At 37.9% G+C, this 20,979-nt stretch overlaps 1 protein-coding gene across 1 annotated transcript in view; it reads right to left on the bottom strand.

Annotated features, from left to right (window-relative positions):
• Positions 1-5,215: 5,215 nt before the first annotated feature.
• Positions 5,216-20,979, bottom strand: part of dym (dymeclin) — an 86,485-nt gene continuing 70,721 nt past the window's right edge. The window contains exon 17 of the mRNA XM_087790683.1: positions 5,216-8,312. Coding sequence (XP_087646809.1) covers positions 8,163-8,312 — 150 coding nt within the window. The 3' untranslated portion in view covers positions 5,216-8,162. The remainder of the gene's footprint in view (positions 8,313-20,979) is intronic.

Genomic DNA, 20,979 nt, shown 5'->3' with positions numbered 1-20,979 from the left:
CTCCAGACTCCAGGAAGTAAAACCCATTTTTATCAGAAGCGTTTCTATTTCAGTCTGGCTGGACTGTGTGTGTGAGTGTGACTGGGGAGACCACACACACACACTCACACACACACACACACACACACACTCACACACACACACACACACACACACAAACACACACGTACACACACACACACACACACACACACACACACACACACACACACACACACACACACACACACACACACACACACACACACACACTCACTCACTAACACACACTCACACACTAACACATACACACACTCACTAAAACACACACACACACACTCACAAACACACACACTCACTCACTAACACACACTCACTCACTAACACACACACTAACACACTCACTAAAACACACACACTCACTAACACACACACACACACACACACACACACACACACACACACACACACACACACACACACACACACACACACACACTTACAGACCTCCCTGACTCGTGACAAAATTGATCAACCATTAGTTCACTTCATCAATTCACATTTTCTGTGCGTATAAAACTTTTAAACTACATTGTTGTTATTATTGTTATTATAATATTATATTATTATTATTGTTATATTATAATATATTAATATTATTATTGCTATTATTATAATATTATTATTATTATTGTTATATTATTATTATTATTATTGTTATATTATAATATAATATTATTATTGCTTTTATTGCTATTGCTATTATTATTATTATTATTATTATAATTATTGTTGTTGTTCTTATTGTTATATTATAATATATTATTATTATTTTTGTTATTATTATTATTATTATTATTATTATTATTATATATATTATTATTTCCTGAAACAAATGTAGAAATTAGAAATAAATGACAATGTCACATTTTCTGAAACAAAATAAAATTTTCAGGAAAAAAATCTACAGTTCAATTATTATCTCAAGGTGACCCAGAGGACTGAAGACAAATGTGTTTGTGGTATCCCTTGTGTTTTCTCAGGGTCAAGGTGACCCAGAGGACTGAGAACAAATGTGTTTGTGGCATCCCTTGTGTTATCTCAGGGTCAAGGTGACCCAGAGGACTGAAAACAAATGTGTTTGTGGCATCCCTTGTGTTATCTCAGGGTCAAGGTGACCCAGAGGACTGAGAACAAACGTGTTTGTGGTATCCCTTGTGTTTTCTCAGGGTCGAGGTGACCCAGAGGACTGAAAACAAATGTGTTTGTGGTATCCCTTGTCTTGTCTCTGGGTCAAGGCGACATTCAAAAGTTCAAGCGCCGTGATTCTCTCGGACTCACCGCGTCAGACAAAAACATTAATATTCACGACAGCGAGTCTGAACTTTACGATCGTCTGAAAGAAGGTTCTGGTCAGAAGCTCCTGGAGAGAAGACGTCGAGCACGAGCAGGAGGAGGATCCATGTGTGGGGGGAAGACAAGGGTCGGTGCCGGCGGCAGAAATAACATTAGAACTTTTAATTAAAAACTGATATTAGCTTGAAAAGAATCGGTGGATCTCGGAGAACATGGAACGAGCGTGAAACCATCAGGTACGTCTGTAGCCCGACCTTGAACTGATACAATCGTGACCTTCAGGAACTCCATCTGAACCGGGTCAACGAGTGTTTGTTGTAACGAAGGTTCAGGTCCATTTAGATCAGGGATGATCTCTGCGGGAGAATCGAACCCAGAACCAGAACAAGTCCGGGTCCTGACAAAGACTTCTTTTCCCGAATAATAAAAAAATTGAAAGACGTGACACTTCACTTCCACTGGGGGCGCTGTGCTTCTGAAGTGACATGTCCAGTCGATGACAGCGCCCCCAACAGGCCGCATTTATATACATCTCAGAAGAAAATAAGTAATAAATAAAGAGAAAGATTAAAAAAAAATATAGCTGTATGTAAATAATTAATTCTATATAGTGAAAATATATTAAAAAAGCTATTAAAAAAAAGTATTAAATATATATACTTAAAAACGCTATATATGAATGAATAATATTAAAACATTTTATTTTTATTTTGTATCTTTTCATATTTCTACTTCTTTTTATTTTATTTATTATTTTATTTTTTAAACCTATAATGGTTCATGTTTTTTTTTACTTGCTAAATAATTATTCATAAAATCACTATATTTTTTGGTAAATCTTTTTTTCTAATTTGAAAAGACTAAAAATTAATTCAAACGGGAAAAGTAAGATTTTATTCTATATATTTCTTTCAACAGATATTAAACTGGATTTTTCTCCGGAAGGAAACAATATTGTTCAATTGTTTATAGATTTAATATAACGATGAAAATCTATACAAATGAATAAAATAAAACTTATAAATTACATAATGATACATAATAATGTTGTTACAGAAAAATGGCATTTTTAAGTTATTTTTGGCGTGACATACATACACTTTTTTTATCCAAGTGTTAAAGGTTAGTATAAAAGTATTTTTCTTTTAAAGTATAGTATATAATGTGGGTCCTCTACTCTCATATTCTGTGTCAAGCTACAGGTACATGTGTTACACCAGGAAACTTCGTCATCACAGCTTTATACATCAAGAAATAAAATATATTATATCGTAAAGAAAAACTTATATATATAATAATAATAATGCAGATGACCTTAATAAGAGTGTTTATTAGCAAGAAACTGTGTCACGACACATGGAGAACAATACCATATATTGTGATACTGTAGTAACAAGTATATATGTGTAGTATTGTCGAGTACTTGACTCTGGTGTTGTAGTATTTACAGACCACATGACTCTTGACGAAGTCGTAACTGCTTTCATTTGATTTCAAACCAAAATATGTCCAAACATCAGCTTTAAAAGCTGCTGGAGTCACTGTATCCTCTCGTCCTCAGTCATCACCAGGATCTCACAGAATTTCATTGTCCCTTTAGATTCAAAGGGCGTAATAGCAAAAATCTGTTGATACTATATGCATCAGGATACAGAGTCAACGATACGATACATTTTGATAGTGTAGTAACAAGTATATATGTGTAGTATTGTCGAGTACTTGACTCTGGTGTTGCAGTATTTACAGACCACATGACTCTTGATGAAATCGTAACTGCTTTCATTTGTTTTCAAACCAAAATATGTCCAAACATCAGCTTTAAAAACTGCTGGAGTCACTGTATCCTCTCGTCCTCAGTTATCACCAGGATCTCACAGATTTAATTGTTCGTTTAGCTGCGGAGGACGTAAGGACTGCTGCCATCTAGTGGCCGGAGGTTTAATTGCAACACGAAAATGAACAAACAATTTTATTTTCTCCACACGTCACTGAAACGTAAACTAAGAATAAACTATGATTAAATGTAAAAAAGTGAGTAAAGTGTATATTTTCTTCCACACGTTGTCGTAGAGAAACTGCTTCTACGATGGATTTATTGCGATACTTGGCGGCCCAGAGTTCCACGCGTCGGTTCCTCCCCGTGAAGGTTCATCAGACGAGTGACCCAGAGCCCGGAGCGCCCCGTGACCTCCTCCTAAAAAAACTCCTGCCCGGCTTCCATAATCGTGCCAGTAATCTGTCACATTAATGAGCTCGGTGTCGCGGGGCCCGGGGCCCGGGACCGCGAGCCCCGTCGAGATCGGGCGCCGCTGAAATACGGCGCCGGCGAGACCCGCTTCGTAGATCACTCTCCGGCTCCACCTCTGGCTCCGGGGTCACGGCGCCGCAGTAGATCCTCGGGCGAGACCTTGAGGAGGACGTGGCAGACTCTCGGAAAATTAACTAGCCCTCCCAGCATCCCTTGCTGCATCCATCTTCCTGCTGTCACCTGAAATAAGAGCGGGAGGTAAAGTGACCCCCTACTACTGAACCCCCCACACCCCCCAGCATCACCAGCGCAGGAACAAGTAGAACATGTCACTCGCTAAACCATCTGTCAATCACCGAGACGACCAAGTTGGCGCCGTGACCTCGTGGTGACCTCGTGGTGACCTCAACACGCCCCATTGTCCGGAGAGTTTCAGGCATTAAAATCCATACAATTGAGAAGAAAAAAGAGGAAGAAAAAGAGAAAAGAATTCTGCGAGTGAGTGGGAGCTTCACGACACAGCGGCGGCCATTGTTGTTGTTGTCGTCTCTCCAGCCTCGGAGAACTTTTGTTTGGTTCTGGCTTTTAGACTTGAGGACATTTACAGCAACAGAAGAAACATGTTTATATTTTATGTTTATATTTTAATAACCAAAAAACTCGACTAAAACCAGTAAAACAATTATGAAAACCCAAAATAAAAATGTTAAAACTAACAATAAAACTAAAATAATATTGAATAAAATAATGTTTAAGATAATATTACAAATATATGTATTTATAGTAATATTACCACTATAATAACAAAAAAATATGATTAAAATGATTAAAACACAATAAAAATACATCAAATAACAATAATAAATAAATATATAAAAGTTATATAAGGAAACACATTAAACTTATTCAAAATAGCAACAAACATAATTAAAAACAGTAAAATAAATAATGGTAAAAAAACTAAACTAAAATATGAAAAATAATAATGAATAAAATAATGATAAAATTACAATTACATTTATTTATAGTAATAATATTACAATTATAAAAACAAAAAAAAATGACACAAAAAAAAAAAAGATTAAAACACAATAAAAATAAATCAATTAACGATAATAAATCAATAGTAATTAATAATAATAAAATAACTAAAACAACTTAAAATAATTAAATAATAATCGATAAAATAATGATAAAAAAAAGGATATTAATGATAATAAAATAATAATTAAAAAACAATATAAAATAAAATAGTGAATACAAAAAAACAACGATAAACAAATTAATAAAATAATAATTATAAAATAAAAATGAAATAATATTTTTTATAATAAATAAAATAAAAAATCTGGTTCATTTAACAAGCTATTGTTCATTCTATATCCCGATATATTACGTGTTCAAAACCACTTTTCTGCATCATCTTCCCTCGTTCTATTAATTACAGTTATTTTATTTATTATTGTGTTTATTTTATTATCATTATTATTAATATTATTAAATTCATGAGACATATCTTTGTGATGATGTTTGAACATTGAAAGGTATATTTTATTTTTGAGTTTGCATGTGTGTTTTGAGTCAAAGTAATTTTGTCGACCAGTTGTTGTCAATAATCACAGGAAGCTCGCATTCCTTCAACATTTTTATTCAAATTCCTATTTCCAAAGTCATTTTACCACAAAAAAACAAACAAAAAACAGCCGCTGTCGTTTTTGACATTTTATATTCAAATAATAAAACTCCAAGTCCGTACCTTTGCGTTTTCTTGACTCATCTGTAGCAAGTACTACATCTGGGCTGAATATATATTTATATATAAAAGTCAATATACATGGAAATAAATAACATGCAAATGTTAAGTGAGCGATTGAAGAGACGAGTGTTTATGGAAGTAAATCAGTGTCATCAGAGTATTTAACGCTTTAAATGTTGAGACTTTGAAATATTTGAAATGAAATGTTTCTTTTTTAAGCATTGAATTATTATTTTTAAATAATTTAATTCAACAGTTTTTATATTGAACAGTTTAATTATATTTTTTCGAGAATTAATATCAATAATTTATAGATTCAAAGGTTGAATTTTTTTAATGAAAAATATTTTCAAAATGAATAGAATTTTTTTGTTACACATATAGTTTGATATTCTTATTCCAATCATACGAAAATATTTGTATTAAAAATTAAATATTTTTAAATTAACAGCCTTTTAAATTCAATATGAAAATGTGTCAGACATTACCAATGGAGCTCAGAGCTACTGGATCACAACTTTTAATATTAAACCAACATTTTTATACTGAATTTAAATGGTCACCAATAAGAAATTATTGAAATTTCAATTCATATTTTTGAATATATCAAATTCTATGTATAAAAAAAGGCGGTTTTCAATTTTTCTTTTTAATTCAATTCTTCAAAAAAAGAGAAATTCAACCTTTCAACGTAGATTTGATTGAATTTAATTATTGAAAATATAAAATGTAATGCTCAAAAATCAACAAAATTCAAATAAATAAAAAAGGTTTTTAACACTTGAAAAATTGATCAATATTCTAATGACACGAATCTTCTTCCAGTTTCGACGACTCGTCGCTCCTCGAGTCAAGGTCGTCAGAAGCCGAGGCGAAGAAGAAGCTTCACCCGAGAGAGAAGAACAAAAAGTGTTGAACGTCGAAATCTGAACGACTTCCTCACCAGATGATGATTCGTCACGAGACGCAGCAGAAGCTTGGGTTCATAGTATGGTTTGAGGTTCAGTGCAGAGGTGAAGACGTCGACCTTCACGTGGAGAGTTTGTTTCGTTCAAAGATTCTTTCGACTCCACCCGTGGAAGAGTCCGACGCTCGTGAAGCTCATATTCAAGGGTTCAGGGGCGACGAGTGATGCGTTAAAGGTGTTGAGAAACTCAAAAGCATCAGTTTTAATGGCGTGAGGCGTTCAGTGTCGACTTGAAACTTGATTGAAATGCTTGGATACGGAAGTTTATCAGCGTCGGACATTTTGAATCATTCAAATGTCGTTGTTTTTTTCATAGCATTGAATTCTTTTTGGAAAAATTAAATAAATAAAAATTCATTTTTACACATAGAATCTGTTTTTTAATGAAATTTATTTTAAATTCAATATAAAAACGTATAATTGTGTCACCAGACATTAGCAAACGAGCACCGAGCTACTTGATCAAACTTTCAGCCAATCAGGTGACGCGGCAAAGAAAACACGATCAAGTATGTCGGTGCTCGTTTGGTTTTGTCTGGTGACACTTTTATAACGTTTTTATATTGAATTTAAAAGTCTATGAATTAAAAATGATATTGAATAGAAATTTTATTTTTCAAATATAGGAATTAAAATATTAACTTATATGTGTAAACAAAAAGGCATTAATTTTTAAAGATGGTAATTTAAGTTTTCAATTATAAAAGAAATATTCAACCTGTCAATATAGAATGTTTTCAATTCAATTTATTCAAATTAATAATTTAACGCAGGTTAAAAAAAATCAATAAAAAATTATTATTTTTTAAATTCAACACTTAAATATTGTGACGACACTGATATACTTCGTACCTTCTGCACCGAGGTCATTGAACGCACCACGGCGTGCGCGACAACTGCTGTGACTCGGTGACCTTTGACTTTTTTTTTTTTTTCAGTAACAAAGAAAGTTTCAGGTTCTTCAACAGTCTTTGGATCAAACACCGACCGGATGTTCGGGGGAGGGGGAGGGGGAAGGGGGAGGAAGGAAGGGGGAGGGAGAAGGGGTAGGAAGAAGAGGGAGGGAGAAGGGGTAGGAAGAAGGGGGAGGGAGAAGGGGTAGGAAGAAGAGGAAGGGAGAAGGGGGAGGAAGAAAGGGGGAGGAAGAAGGGGTAGGAAGAAGAGGAAGGGAGAAGGGGGAGGAAGAAAGGGGGAGGAAGAAGGGGGAGGGAGAAGGGGTAGGAGGAAGAAGGATGAAGAAGGGGGAGGAAGAAGGGGGAGGGAGAAGGGGTAGGAAGAAGAGGAAGGGAGAAGGGGGAGGAAGAAAGGGGGAGGAAGAAGGGGGAGGGAGAAGGGGTAGGAGGAAGAAGGATGAAGAAGGGGGAGGAAGAAGGGGGAGGGAGAAGGGGTAGGAAGAAGAGGAAGGGAGAAGGGGGAGGAAGAAAGGGGGAGGAAGAAGGGGGAGGAAGAAGGGGGAGGGAGAAGGGGTAGGAGGAAGAAGGATGAAGAAGGGGTAGGGAGAAGGGGGAGGAAGAAGGGTTAGGAAGAAGGGAAAGGAAGAAGGGGAAGGAAGAAGGGGGAGGGAAAAGGGAGAGGAAGGAGGGGAGGAAGAAGGGGGAGGAAGAAGGGGGAGGAAGAAGGGGTAGGGAGAAGGGGGAGGAAGGAGGGGAAGGAAGAAGGGGGAGGAAAACAAGGCTGCATTTTAAAAGACTCCTGTACAAGGTCGAGGCACTTCCAAAGCAGCGTGAGCGAGATAGAAGGACTAATATGCACACGGACCAGTCCAGTCTGTTTTGATTCACCGAACAAGGACACACTCACGTGGCACGCCGGGGTGAGGGGGGCGGGGGAGGCAGGGAGGGAGGGAGGGAGGAGGTTCAGCCGGAGTCCATGCTGAAGAGCTCGATGCCTTGTGGGCTCCAGTGGAGGCCGACCCCCGAGTTGAAGACCAAGGACCAGACGTACGGGATGAAGAAGTCCTCGGGCTGATCCTCCTCCACGTACTTGAACTTGAGCTCCGGGAACTTCTGGAGGAGACGTGAGAGGAGAAGCAATCAGAGTTACATCCATCCTTGGTGTTCAGAGGCAGAAGGTTCTCGCCCAAACATTATGACCACCTTCAAGCCTCGCTTCTGTCTGAGGTTCAAATGAAAGTATGAGTCTGATATGTTTATTCATGGAGGTTCAAATCGTCTTCATGATCTTAGAGTTTGTTCTCCTTCATCAAACACTAAGAAAATACATTTTCTTATTGGAATTCTCTGTCACAGCAACGACGCTGGTGCTTTTGAATCAACTCTGGTGCTGAATGAATAAACACAAATAAAACAAGTGACTGATATATAAAAGTTAGCATATAATTATAATTATTTTTTTTAAAGAAATAATACTTTGAAAATAAATAATTAAATTGTTCTGTGGCTACATTGTAAAATGAATTAAATGAAAAATATAATCATCAAAATATATGACTGACTCAAGCGTTAAAGTTGGCATATACAACACAATACAATTAAATAATTATTTGTTAATTGTTGTATGGACACATAAAAATGAATAAAATAAAGATTTTTAACAACATTTAATTAAATAAATAATAATTAAAAACATTAAAATGACAAATAAATTAAAATTAAATTGTGGAATGGTTACATTCTAAAATTAATGATATAAAAAATAATAAAAAATGAAACAAATATAATGATAATAATAGAAAAGTACATTAAACATTACAAAACAATGAATTAAAGCTAGTATATAAATATTGTAAATTAATAATGGATGAAAAAATAAATAAATTGTGGTCAGAATACATTATTCAATGAGAAAAGTGACTCGTACAATAAAGTTGACATTAAAATGTATTAAATCAATTAAAATGAATAAGAACATAAAGTTAAATAAATAATGAATAAATAACACAATAAATAATTAAATTGTGGCATGGATACATTATAAAATGAATTAAATAAAAATAATAAAAAATAATAAGCATAAATTTAAAAAAAGCATTAATTAAAGCTGGCATAACAAAATACTAAATAAATAATGAACGGCAATTAAACAATTAAATTGTTGTTTGGATAAACTATAAGATAAAATAATAAAACAAGTGCTTTGAACGTTAAAGTTGACACGTAAAAATTTAAATATAATTAAATAGTTAAATCTGACATTACAAAATGAAACAAAACAAGTTACTCTCACATTAAAGTTGTCATTTTAAAGATAAATAATACAATAAAAAATCTAAATATATTGATCTTTTGCATCAACGTGAAACTTCAGCTTCACCGTCACACAGACGAACTGGTCCTTAAGCACAAACATTGGCATCGTTTCCACTCGTGCTGCTCGAGCCTCGCGTCGCTTCATCCTTTATTCACGAGGACTCGCTTTGACCTGCAGTTTTGGAGCTAAAAGTGTCAGATTTGAGAGCAGATCCTCTCGGCGCCGACAGCAGGTAAGTAGCCGAGCGTCAATAATTGATTCGCTCTCATTACCTTCACCTGTTCGACACGAGCGCCGCCGCCGACGGACGGCTGTGAGCGACAGACGCCTGAGAACCGCCCGCTCCGTTCTATTGAGGCCCCGGAGCCGGTCCATTCAACGGGGTCTGGACGTATGGGCGACAGACAGAGGGGGGCTCCGGGGGTCACATATGCCAGAGGCTCAGACGCACACACTGCTGTCATTGTGACGACGAGACACAATTGTTATTGTGCGTCGTTGTCTGTCTCGCCGGCGATTCCTGCCAACTCATTAAATGTTGATGCCACATGTGACTCGGACACTTTCTCCCGACGGACAGCCGCTTCTGGACCCGGACTTATTCTGGACCTGGACTTATTCTGGACCGGGATCTCAAGAGCTTCGTTGTCGTTGACGACACAATGAGAAGGTCTGAGTCACGAGTCAGTTTCTCCTCGTGTTTTAGGAACAGAAACAGAAATAAAATACACATTTTAAGGGGGTTGTGTAGCTTTACACACAATATCTCACTTCTTTTTTTTCAATTAAATGTATTTTCCCCACAGTATTGAACAGCTGTTCCTACGCTATTGAACGCACCACACTGTGTTTATACGAACTGCAGTTGTAGTACTTTCAAACACAAGTTTAATAAAGTTTTGTGTCAATATAAAGAAAGTGTTCCTCAGGGGCCTCATTGAAGAGTTTGACTGTTGTGAGGGGCCATCAAACAAGGAGCGAAAAACCCAAAAGTGATGGAAAAACTTGAAAAAAAAAGTATATAGAGTGTAATTATCTATTGAGAATATAAAATACATCTCGATATCCTAAACTGTAAATGTATAGTACTCTATATACGGTTAATAAAGAACTCAATATCCTCTCAAATTATTTTTAAGGGCCAAAAAGTAGTCAAAAAAGAAGAGGAGAAAGTCCTTATAAAACCACTTAGTCAGGTTTTACTGAATGTTAAAGAAGTAACTGAAAAGAATAAAATTAGCCATCAGCACAAGAATGTTCCTCCCATGATACAACACTAATGGACTCAGGGACTCATTCATTCCTCATGTTATTAGACTTTATAACTCTGAGTTTGGGCGCAGAAGCAGAGAGAAGTTTGGATGTATTTGTGTTATTCTCTTTGATCTATGCTCTTTATATTTGCACTTTGTTATCCATTTGCACTTTGCTATTTTTATTTGCACTTTGTTCTCATTCTTGCTCTGGTGAAACTCGCTGAACCTTCCATCTTCTGCTGCGAGAAGGTCCGGGTCACGAGTCAGTTTCTCCTCGTGTTTTAGGAACAAAATCAACATCTTTTCCACACAAAACATGCTAAGAAAATACACATTTTTAAGTTGGTTGTGTAGCTTGACACACAATATTTCACTTCTTTTATTGAGTAAAGCTTTTCAATTAAATGTATTTTCCCCACAGTATTGAACAGCTGTTCCTACGCTATTGAACGCACCACACTGTGTTTATACGAACTGCAGTTTTAGTGCTTCGAAACACAAGTTTAATAAAGTTTTGTGTCAATATAAAGAAAGTGTTCCTCAGGGGCCACATTAAAGAGTGTGACTGTTGTGAGGGGCCATCAAATATGGAGCGAAAATTCAAAACATGATGGAAAAAAAAAAGTATATAGAGATGTAATTTATAATCTCAATAGATAATTACAGTCAATATCCTAAACTGTAAATGTATAGTACTATATATACGGTTAATAAAGAACTCAATATCCTCTCAAATTATTTTTAAGGGTCAAAAAGTAGTCAAAAAAGAAGAGGAGAAAGTCCTTATAAAACCACTTAGTCAAGTTTTACTGAATGTTGAAGAAGTAACTGAAAATAATAAAATTAGCCATCAGCACAAGAATGTTCCTCCCATGATACAACACTAATGGACTCAGGGACTCATTCATTCCTCATGTTATTAGACTTTTTAACTCTGAGTTTGGGCGCAGAAGCAGAGAGAAGTTTAGTTGTATTTGTGTTATTTCCTTTGATCTTTGCTCTTTATATTTGCACTTTGTTCTCGTTCTTGCTCTGATGAAACTCGCTGAACCTTCCATCGTCTGCTGCGACCTGGAAATCTAATTTCCCGAAGTGAGATCTCCAGAGGGATTAACAAAGTCAATCTAATGTAATCCAAGTTAGCAGTTTAACTCTAAACTACCAGACCTTCCAGCAGAGAAGTCAACGTCTGATGATCGCACTGAGAGACCAGACCGACTTCTGTGATACAATTAAAAGATTCTTGAGAAAATATTCTTCCACGCGTGTGAACTAAAGTTCATTAACATGCAGATTTATGCAACGGCTCCAAGAAGCTAATCTGATCCACATGAGCTCAATCGTCACGTTTTTAACTTATTGCTTTCATAATCACACGTCTGCCGCTTCACCGGCGGTCGGGTGCGAGGGAGCCGTAAAGACCCGGAACTCGTTTTAGAGGCGAAACAAATCAGAGCGGTGGCGAGCGCGACTCCCGACCCGTGACAGGGAGCGTCGGCGCTCCATCAGCGAGACGCTACATTATCTCTACAGCGAGCCTGAGATCCTGGAGTGTAAATGATACAATTTTAAAATGATTCTTCTCGAGAGATGAACATGATTCAACACATGCAAGTGAACTCGCGGTCAGAGCAGGAGTGAAAACATACTTGGCTTGAAATACAACAAAGAATAGACGAAGCCTTTTATTAAATGATAAAAGTGAAAGTTGATTAAAGTAACTAGAAAAAGCACTTGGACGGAGCATACCTCTGCCAATGAGCTTGTTTGTCGTTGTAAAAAACCTGTGCTGGCTCCCAACAAAAGAAAAGTTGGGGGAATCATAAGGTCCAGTCGAGTGTCCATAAACGGAGCTAGAGATGCTAGAAAAAGTGAACGACAAAACCTTCATAAAACGTCCTGAATCCAGATGGAACTAAAGAAGGTTAGCAAGATGTGCCACTCGTTGGCAGAGGTAAAGATTAGGGGTGTGTATTGGCAAGAAACCCGGCGACATGATACATATAACGGTATACTGACAACAATACCATATATTGTGATACTGTAGTAACAAGTATGTATTTGTAGTATTGTCCAGTACTTGACTCTGGTGTTGTAGTATTTACAGACCACATGACTCTTGACAACGTCGTAACTGCTTTCATTTGTTTTCAAACAATAATATGTCTAAACATCAACTTTAGAAGCTGCTGGAGTCACTGTATCCTCTCGTCCCCAGTCATCGCCAGGATTTAATAGTTCCTTTAGCCGCAAAGGACCGAATGAGCTTCAGATGATCTAGTGGCTAGAAGTTTAATTGTAACATGAAAATCAACACTGTGAATATCTGTATGTCAATTGTAAATAAAAAAAGGGTATTATTTTTATTTGGAACACACTTCAAACCATAAAAAACATGATAAAAATAAAATATGATTTGAAAGGTATAAATCTGTGTCCATATTTTCACTCATAGTCAACATGATACCGAAGGGTCTCAGATGTTAGTCGTTACCGTTAATAATAGTGCTATTGCTAAATTAGTGACTCGACAAATGTCTCGGCGACGAGTTGAAAAGACTGAAAAACATCAATTTTAGATTCTTCGTTTCACTATTTTCTCATTAACAAAGTCGTGGTGAGTTCAAGGTTCCTTGATCTTGAGGAAAATTGAACTCGAGACTTGAACTTACATTGAAGACCAACTTGACAATCAACCAAAAATAAAAAATAAAAAAAAAACCATAGTAAGTAAAAAGACAATTTCACCGAAATATTAATTTGAATACAAGATAAACTGGGAAACTTTCCTTGAATCTCATCGTGATGATTTAGTTTCTTACACGGCGACACAAACATGTCGCCTGTTATCGTTTTCTCTATTGAATTTACACATGTTGTCCCGTACATTGAATAACATTAATATTATTATCTTAAATCTCATGCGTTCACTCTTTTACGACTTGAAAAAAGACATTTTAAAATCAATTATGGCCTTATTTTTAAGTACATGAATTATATGCCTTTTAAGACTTTTTAAGGATTTACGGCAACCCTGGATTGATACCAAACGTTATGACTTAATCCAAAGATTAGGAAACATCACAAAAGTATTTACTGGGAACAAATGACCAAAGGAACAAATCAACTAACCCGAGAACCTGATAAAGTCAATAATGATAAACTTAAAGGTAGAAAATCCAGATCAGACGCCGACACAACCATGTTTTATATTCATTTAAGCAACTCAAGTCCAGGATCTTTACGATGTTGTTTCGAAACTCTTTCTTTCAAAGTGACATTACAGATGAGGAACCAGAAATGTGGTCAAGCGTTCCACAACAGAACCGGGCCTCGGAGCTTCATTAGAATCTTGGACAAGGAACAAGGGGATTCTGGGAAAAACAAGTCCTATCAGGAAGGATCGCGTCCCTTCCCTGAATATCATGATACCGCTGAGCGTCTCTAGACAAACCTCCTCTGTTGTCTTCCCCCGTCCCCTCGCCATTATGTTTTGTTCTGGCTCTGGCAGCTGTCTGGGCCCGACTTGGCACCACCTCATATCAGTAAGTTATGGGTCTGGCGGGTCGCTCGCTCTCTCTCTCCCCTGAGCACAGACTGGCTGGCTTCATATCTGCTGCCGGGACGTGGTGTTCCTTCCCCTCCTCTGCACCCGGGCCGCCGTCGGGCCAGACACACAAGAATGCAGCAGAGGAGGCGAGTCGGCAACAGAAGGACCGGCCCGGACCGGTCAGCCTTACATAAGAGCCAAAGATCAGACCCGGGCTAGACAAAACACGCCTTCTAATCTCAGAACAATATCAGCGCGAGACATAAACTGTGATGAAATAATATTTAACAACCGGGTCCTTTATCAAGACCTGCACCGGCTAAAGGACCGACGTCTGACCCGCGGTAGGTTCGTGTCCTACATGGACGGCGAAGAGTCTGCCTCGGTCCGGTCGTCCGAGAAGAAGATAAGAAGTTGTTTAAAGATGTAGACGAGCGAAAAGCAGATAAAAGGAAAAGCGAGAGGAAACATCAAAGCGAGTCGTGGCTCGAGCCGCGACGCCGTTTTAAAAACATCTTAATGGCTCAATTACAAGGGGGCGCTTGACCTCTTGGCAGGGGTCAACGGGACACGAACAGATGGTCAAGAGAGTCCAGAACATTCTCAGGATGTGAACCGTCGCAGGTCGCTTCGGTTCTATAGACATCGGTGTTTGGAAAGTACCTTAAAATGAAGTAATTAATTTGTGTAATGTGTGACATTTCGCTGTAACAAAGTAGTGTTAGGCAAATCTAAACAATATGGTAGTACAATAATATACTACTTGGGACAACAACATTGTAAATTTCATTTTGAATAAAGTTTTGTTGCATAGAAGTTGTGAGAGTAGCTAAGAAAAAGCAGCTCAAATGTTTACTTCCTGTTTAACGATTGAAGTATCGTGAGACATTTGATACGACGCCACTACGACATTCTGTCCGAATTCACCCCACGACGAAGTTACTGCATGTTTGACGGATAAAGAAGTAACTTTGTCAAGTATTTCAAGAAGAAATCTATTGATACTTTTCGTCGAGGTCTTCTAGTCCCAACATTTTTTGCCTCATGGACAAGTATAATGTCGGCACAATATTCACAGACCGACATTCAGATAAAAAAAAAAAACGTTAAAATAATTAGTGTTTCACTAATTTTCTCTAGTTTACAAGTTCATTTAGAAAAAAAAACAACAACTAGTGTCTTGCCGTGTCAAGAGCCAAGATTATTTGACTTAAATACCATATTTTTGTCAAAGCAAAACACGTTTTTTTTATATAAATAATCAATAATACAAATGGTTATTGTTTCTGGTGTGGCCTGGTAACAATATTGATCGTTAATGTAACTGATGTGAACATTTCAACGCGACTAGTGAGTAAATAAGGACGTACGCCACCTACTAACTTGTCGGGAAGTCGGAACTTTTTAACGCTCTTTTCATCATCAGAATGAGTGCACGAATGCTCCTTCCCATGATGCAAAACCAATAGACTCAAGGACTCATTCATTCCCCGGGCTATTCAATTGTACAATTCTGAGTTCGGGGGCAGGAGTGAAGTAAAAGTATCTGGATGTTCTGTTCTATGTTAGTCTTTGTATCCTTTGTCTTTGTTGTTTTTCTTTGATCTATGTTCTTTATCTTTAGACTTAGATTGTATCATCTTGTTCTTTCTCTTTATTTCTCTTTGTTCTTGTTATTTAGATTTATTTTTTATGAAAAATTGCTGTATTGCTGTGTCTAATTGGAAAAAAAACAATTTCATCAATAAAGTTCTACCTAACCTCACCTCACCTAATCCTTGTTTGGATTGTTTAAGCGCTTTGTGACCCTGGTCTGGAAAAGCGCTACATAAATATAAATGACTTACTTAATTATAAACTTTGACGTGGAAAAGTATGTACGGGTGTTTATTCGTGTACGACCTCTTAATACACGAGGCCCCTGGATATTAATCCAGAATATAGTAGATCCACTGGTAACATACCCAGTTCAGAGTGACGTTGAGTGAGTGTGGGAAAGTAGTTCTGACCCGCAACTGGGTCAATATAAAGCTTCAGGTACAGACAAACAGCTGGTGAGTTCAACCCCCCCAACCCACATCCCACCCCCGCCCTCAGACCAACCGTCGGTCTTCAGGAGCCACAGAGTCTGTAGACTGTGTTGCTCCACCACAGAGATTTCAGCTGGTCAAGCTAAACAGCACATTCTTCTACAACTGTCCACTCGTCAACACACACACACCCTGAAACAACACACACACCAAACACAAAGGCAGACGTGGGTGAGTGACGGGACACCGGTGCCCCCCCCCCCCCCCCCCCCGAGGGTATTTCCCCGACTCGCCCTTCAGTTGAATCCCTGCTTTGCATGTCTTCTCATTCGTCTAAAACTCCTTCCGTGTCTTTGATCAGCTTTTTTTCTGTTGACGGTTTGTCTTGGCCAAACGAATACACATCAAGAGTTCGGCCAAAGACAACCTCTGACGTGTATTTGTTTGGCCAGTCAACGGTCGATCACGCAGCGACTCCCGAGATCAGCTGGTAGATAAACACAGAACACACGCCCCGCGGGGAAGACGTTTTTTAAGCCTCACCTGCTGAGACGACGAAGTGACCATTTAGCTGTGGAACCCCCGGAGATGTTTGTTTAGACTGTCGACAGTTTGAACCTCGCCGGAGACATCTTCACTCTGGTGCTAAACATATGTTCCTAATCCCTCTCATTACGTCCAACTGCCTCTAATTCAACGTCCAGGGGCTGTTTAACATCTATTTTAGATCTTTTCGCTCCAGGATGTGTCGTCTTCGCTCGTGTATTATTGGGATCGTGGGATAAACTGAAGAACATCATCATCATCATCGTCATATTTTATTGCTTGTTTGTTGGTTGTTCATCACATTTTATTATCTAAGCCAGCACTTAACAACACCTAGATAAGGCTCTGACTCTTTATAAGGGGCCACATATACAGTAAATGTTGTGAGAGATTATCATTCCAAAAGAAAAAAAAGAGAAGAAAAACACCCTTTCATTCAATGCGTTTTCATTATTTTCACGACTATTTCGATTTTAGATAATAACCAAAGGCGTTAAAACTATGAATGAATATACATGAATTATGTGATCAACAAACACGTTTGAAATACCAGGAAACATGTCTTATAGTCTAGTAAGTAAGTAAGAAAGTAATTTGTATTTATATAGTGTATCCACCTTTTTTCTAATTAATGTTTGTGCTGATCTTTTTCTTGATGAATTCAAGAGTCACACGACTTCCCTTCAATAAACAACATTTGTTTAAGCGCTTTGTGACCCTGGTCTGGAAAAGCGATATACAAATAAGAATTACTTACTTACTTACTTCACAGTTTCCGTCAGATTCATGAAGTCACTTAAGTATAGTATATATAGTATTTGTATTAATGATTCATTATTTATATGCCATTTTATAGTAATGTCTCTTATTTTATTAGAATTTATTGCAAACATCTCTTTTTTAAATTAAATTCATATTATTTACACTTTTATTATCTAATGCAACCGCAATACAAATCCTGTGTTGTGTATACAATCTCTTTTTATAATAACACAATCACAGTTTTTGTTTAAGATATTTGTTCTTCGTTGAAATCAAAAAAAAAGAGAGTTTAAAAAAAAAAAGTCTTCGGTATCAGTTAACAAAAAGGTGATGTTTCATTAGAACAGTTAAGGAAATAATGCAGAGACGCCATCTAGTGGACTCTGAAGAGAATAGCACTGCTTCATGAAGCTTCATAAGACCATCACTCGTCTTCGTACTGACATTAAGTATCGTCTTGTCGTACAGCTTGGGCTAAGAAAAGAATTAAGTGCTCCTAGGTATCAATTTTATTAAAAACTGAAAGCAAACTCATCACGGCTGTTTAGAGAACAGTTTTGTGAGTCACTGGAAGAGTTGTATGATATAATTTCACTTCAGTTTCTTAGTAAAATCAATCATTAAAAAAAAAGAATGCAACTTATTCCGTTACGTTGTTGCTTGAAGTCTTAGACCAGGGGTAGGGAACCTGGTCCAGAAAGAGCCGCAGTGGGTGCAGGTTTTCGTTCCAACCATTCAAGAGGACACATTTTATCCAATCAGGTGTCTTAGGAGTGTAATCAGTTGATTGTCAGTCTGGTGTTGCTTGTTCAGCTGAAACCTCATTGGTTAAACTGTACATGCTTGATCGGTTGGAACAAAAACCTGCACCCACTGCGGCTCTTTCTGGACCAGGTTCCCTACCCCTGTCTTAGACGTTACTTTATCAAACTTCTAAACACTATTTCAAACAGAAACATCTTTAGTTGCTGTCAAAAACAGTTTCCTATGAGGGGATGGAACCTTTCCCAGTTTCTTCAGGCGAGAGGCAGGGGACACCCTGGACAGGACGCCAGTCTGTCGCACGACACACAAAGACACACACACACACACACACACACACACACACACACACACACACACACACACACACACACACACACACACACACACACACACACACACACACGCACGCACACGCACACGCACACGCGCACGCACGCATGCATGCATACGGACAATTTCCCCAAGTTCTCAATCAACCTCTGTATGTTTTTGGACTGTGGGAGGAAACCGGAGTACCAGGAGTAAACCCAGGCAACACGGGGAGAAACATACAAACTCCACACAGAAAACACTGTTTTCACTTCACCAACACCACCATCAATTAACGTCAAGACGATTGTGTACGCGATGCATTATTGAGTATTTGTTCAGGCCTGAGGAGATCTTCACGACGAAGACACGGCGCTCGGACGTAATCGATGTCGCCATCTACGCTCTTCGCCGCCTTATTTACATGTTAGACGTGTTTCTTGGAGAGCGTAATAATCATTTCCTCGGCAGGATAAATGTGTCTTTATTCATTGATTATCTCCCAGATATCTCACTGCTGTCAGGCGGCGCATGCGTTCCCTCCTGATCCGGACACTAATTCAGCCTAAGAGCTTTTCCTCGGTAATTCATCGACGATTCCACACAACATTAATCTGAGCTATAGATTTTCGCGTTAGGGGCTGAAGAGCCGAACGAGCTCACGGGATGAAGAGACAGCTGTTGGTTTGAGCGATGGTGCCATCAAACAGTGGCAACGTCTCCCACCGGAGACCAGGACCACGCTCTCCACGGCGGGCCTCGTCCTCTGGAGACGCCTGAGTGGAGGACGGAGCGTGTGAAACACGTGTCTGTGATACTTATGGACGCTCGGATGAGTTGATGGTCTGAGAGTCAACAACAACAACAACAACAACAACACAGATGGAGGACGACACAACTACTGACGGCCACATCGACTCAGAATTCATCGTCTTATTTGACAATGTGTGTAACAACGGTTACAATGAGATGCTTTAAGTAGTAATTTCTTTAAAATTCTACATTGAGTTGTAATTGTGTGAATGCTGGGAAGCATTCACACCATTGAGATCCAGTTTTCTTCTGACCTAAACTTTGTGCCACTTCTCCTGCCACAAATCTTATCCAATTTGAACCGTTCAAACTTTGATCAATTCAGCTTGTTTACGAAATGCGGGATATGTTCTAGCTTTCTTTTATCTCTTCCACTCTTTCTTGTATTCATCTTCTTCTACTTCATTCATTTCAATGGGGAAAGTCTTCAACTAATTTCCAACTCCTTCCAGTTTGACCTACTACTTATACTTTTATGAGGAATTATACTACTACTTCCACTACTAATACTACTACTACTTATACTTTTGCTACTAGTTCTACTACTACTTTTACTTTTCTACTACTTCTACCTTTACTACTAATTCCACTTCTTCTACTTTAACTACTAATTCCACTAACACTTCCACGAGTACTTCTACTACTAATACTACTGGTAATACTACTACTGCACAGCTACAACTACGACCAGCATTCACACTGCATTTTCTTCTGGAAATGCAATCTTTCTAGTTATATTTAGTGGTTTCGAAGTCTCCACCCTTTAGACGAGATCTGAGTCATTTCTGGTAACTAAGTATTGAATTAATGCATCTTGAACTTTAAATTAAAACTATTAAAGTGATAGTTCACACAAAAATCAAACTTTTTCCAGTTACAGTTACAGACAAAAACGTAAAAAAAAGCGACTTGAGCTGCAGTGGATCAACTTCCAACCTCCAAAAAGACGCTGTGTTATCTCAGGGTCAAGGTGAACCGAAGGCCCGGAAACTAATGTGTTTGCGGGTATCCCTTGTGTTGTCTCTGGCTCAAAGTCAATGACCTCAACCGCTGCATATGTATTTATGGAAGCCATGGAGGTCGTTGACCTTGACTCTGAGACGACACAAGGGATAAAAACATCCAAATACCTCCATAAAGCTCGTCTAACGTCCCACTTGCATTGAAGCCTATTCGAGGAGAATTGCTCCGGGAAAAAATAGTCTATGTAAAGTCTATATTTAAGGCTAATGTGGGGCCGATTTGAGAATAAAAAGTGATATAAACCGGAAGTACTGGGTAAATATCACGACAGCTTCCAGTGTAGACAGTAGACTGAATGCGTTCGGGAAGCGCTTGCGATATTTACCCTGAGTACTTTTGGTTTACATCGCATTTTATACTCAAAACGTCAATCAAACAAGTCTGTATAGACTAGTTTGATTTTTTTCCG

The sequence above is a fragment of the Callionymus lyra genome, chromosome 5 (genome assembly GCF_982586985.1).
Source record: "Callionymus lyra chromosome 5, fCalLyr1.hap1.1, whole genome shotgun sequence".
In the NCBI taxonomy this organism is placed as follows: Eukaryota; Metazoa; Chordata; class Actinopteri; order Syngnathiformes; family Callionymidae; genus Callionymus; species Callionymus lyra.
This window is presented reverse-complemented; position numbering and strand designations above follow the sequence as displayed.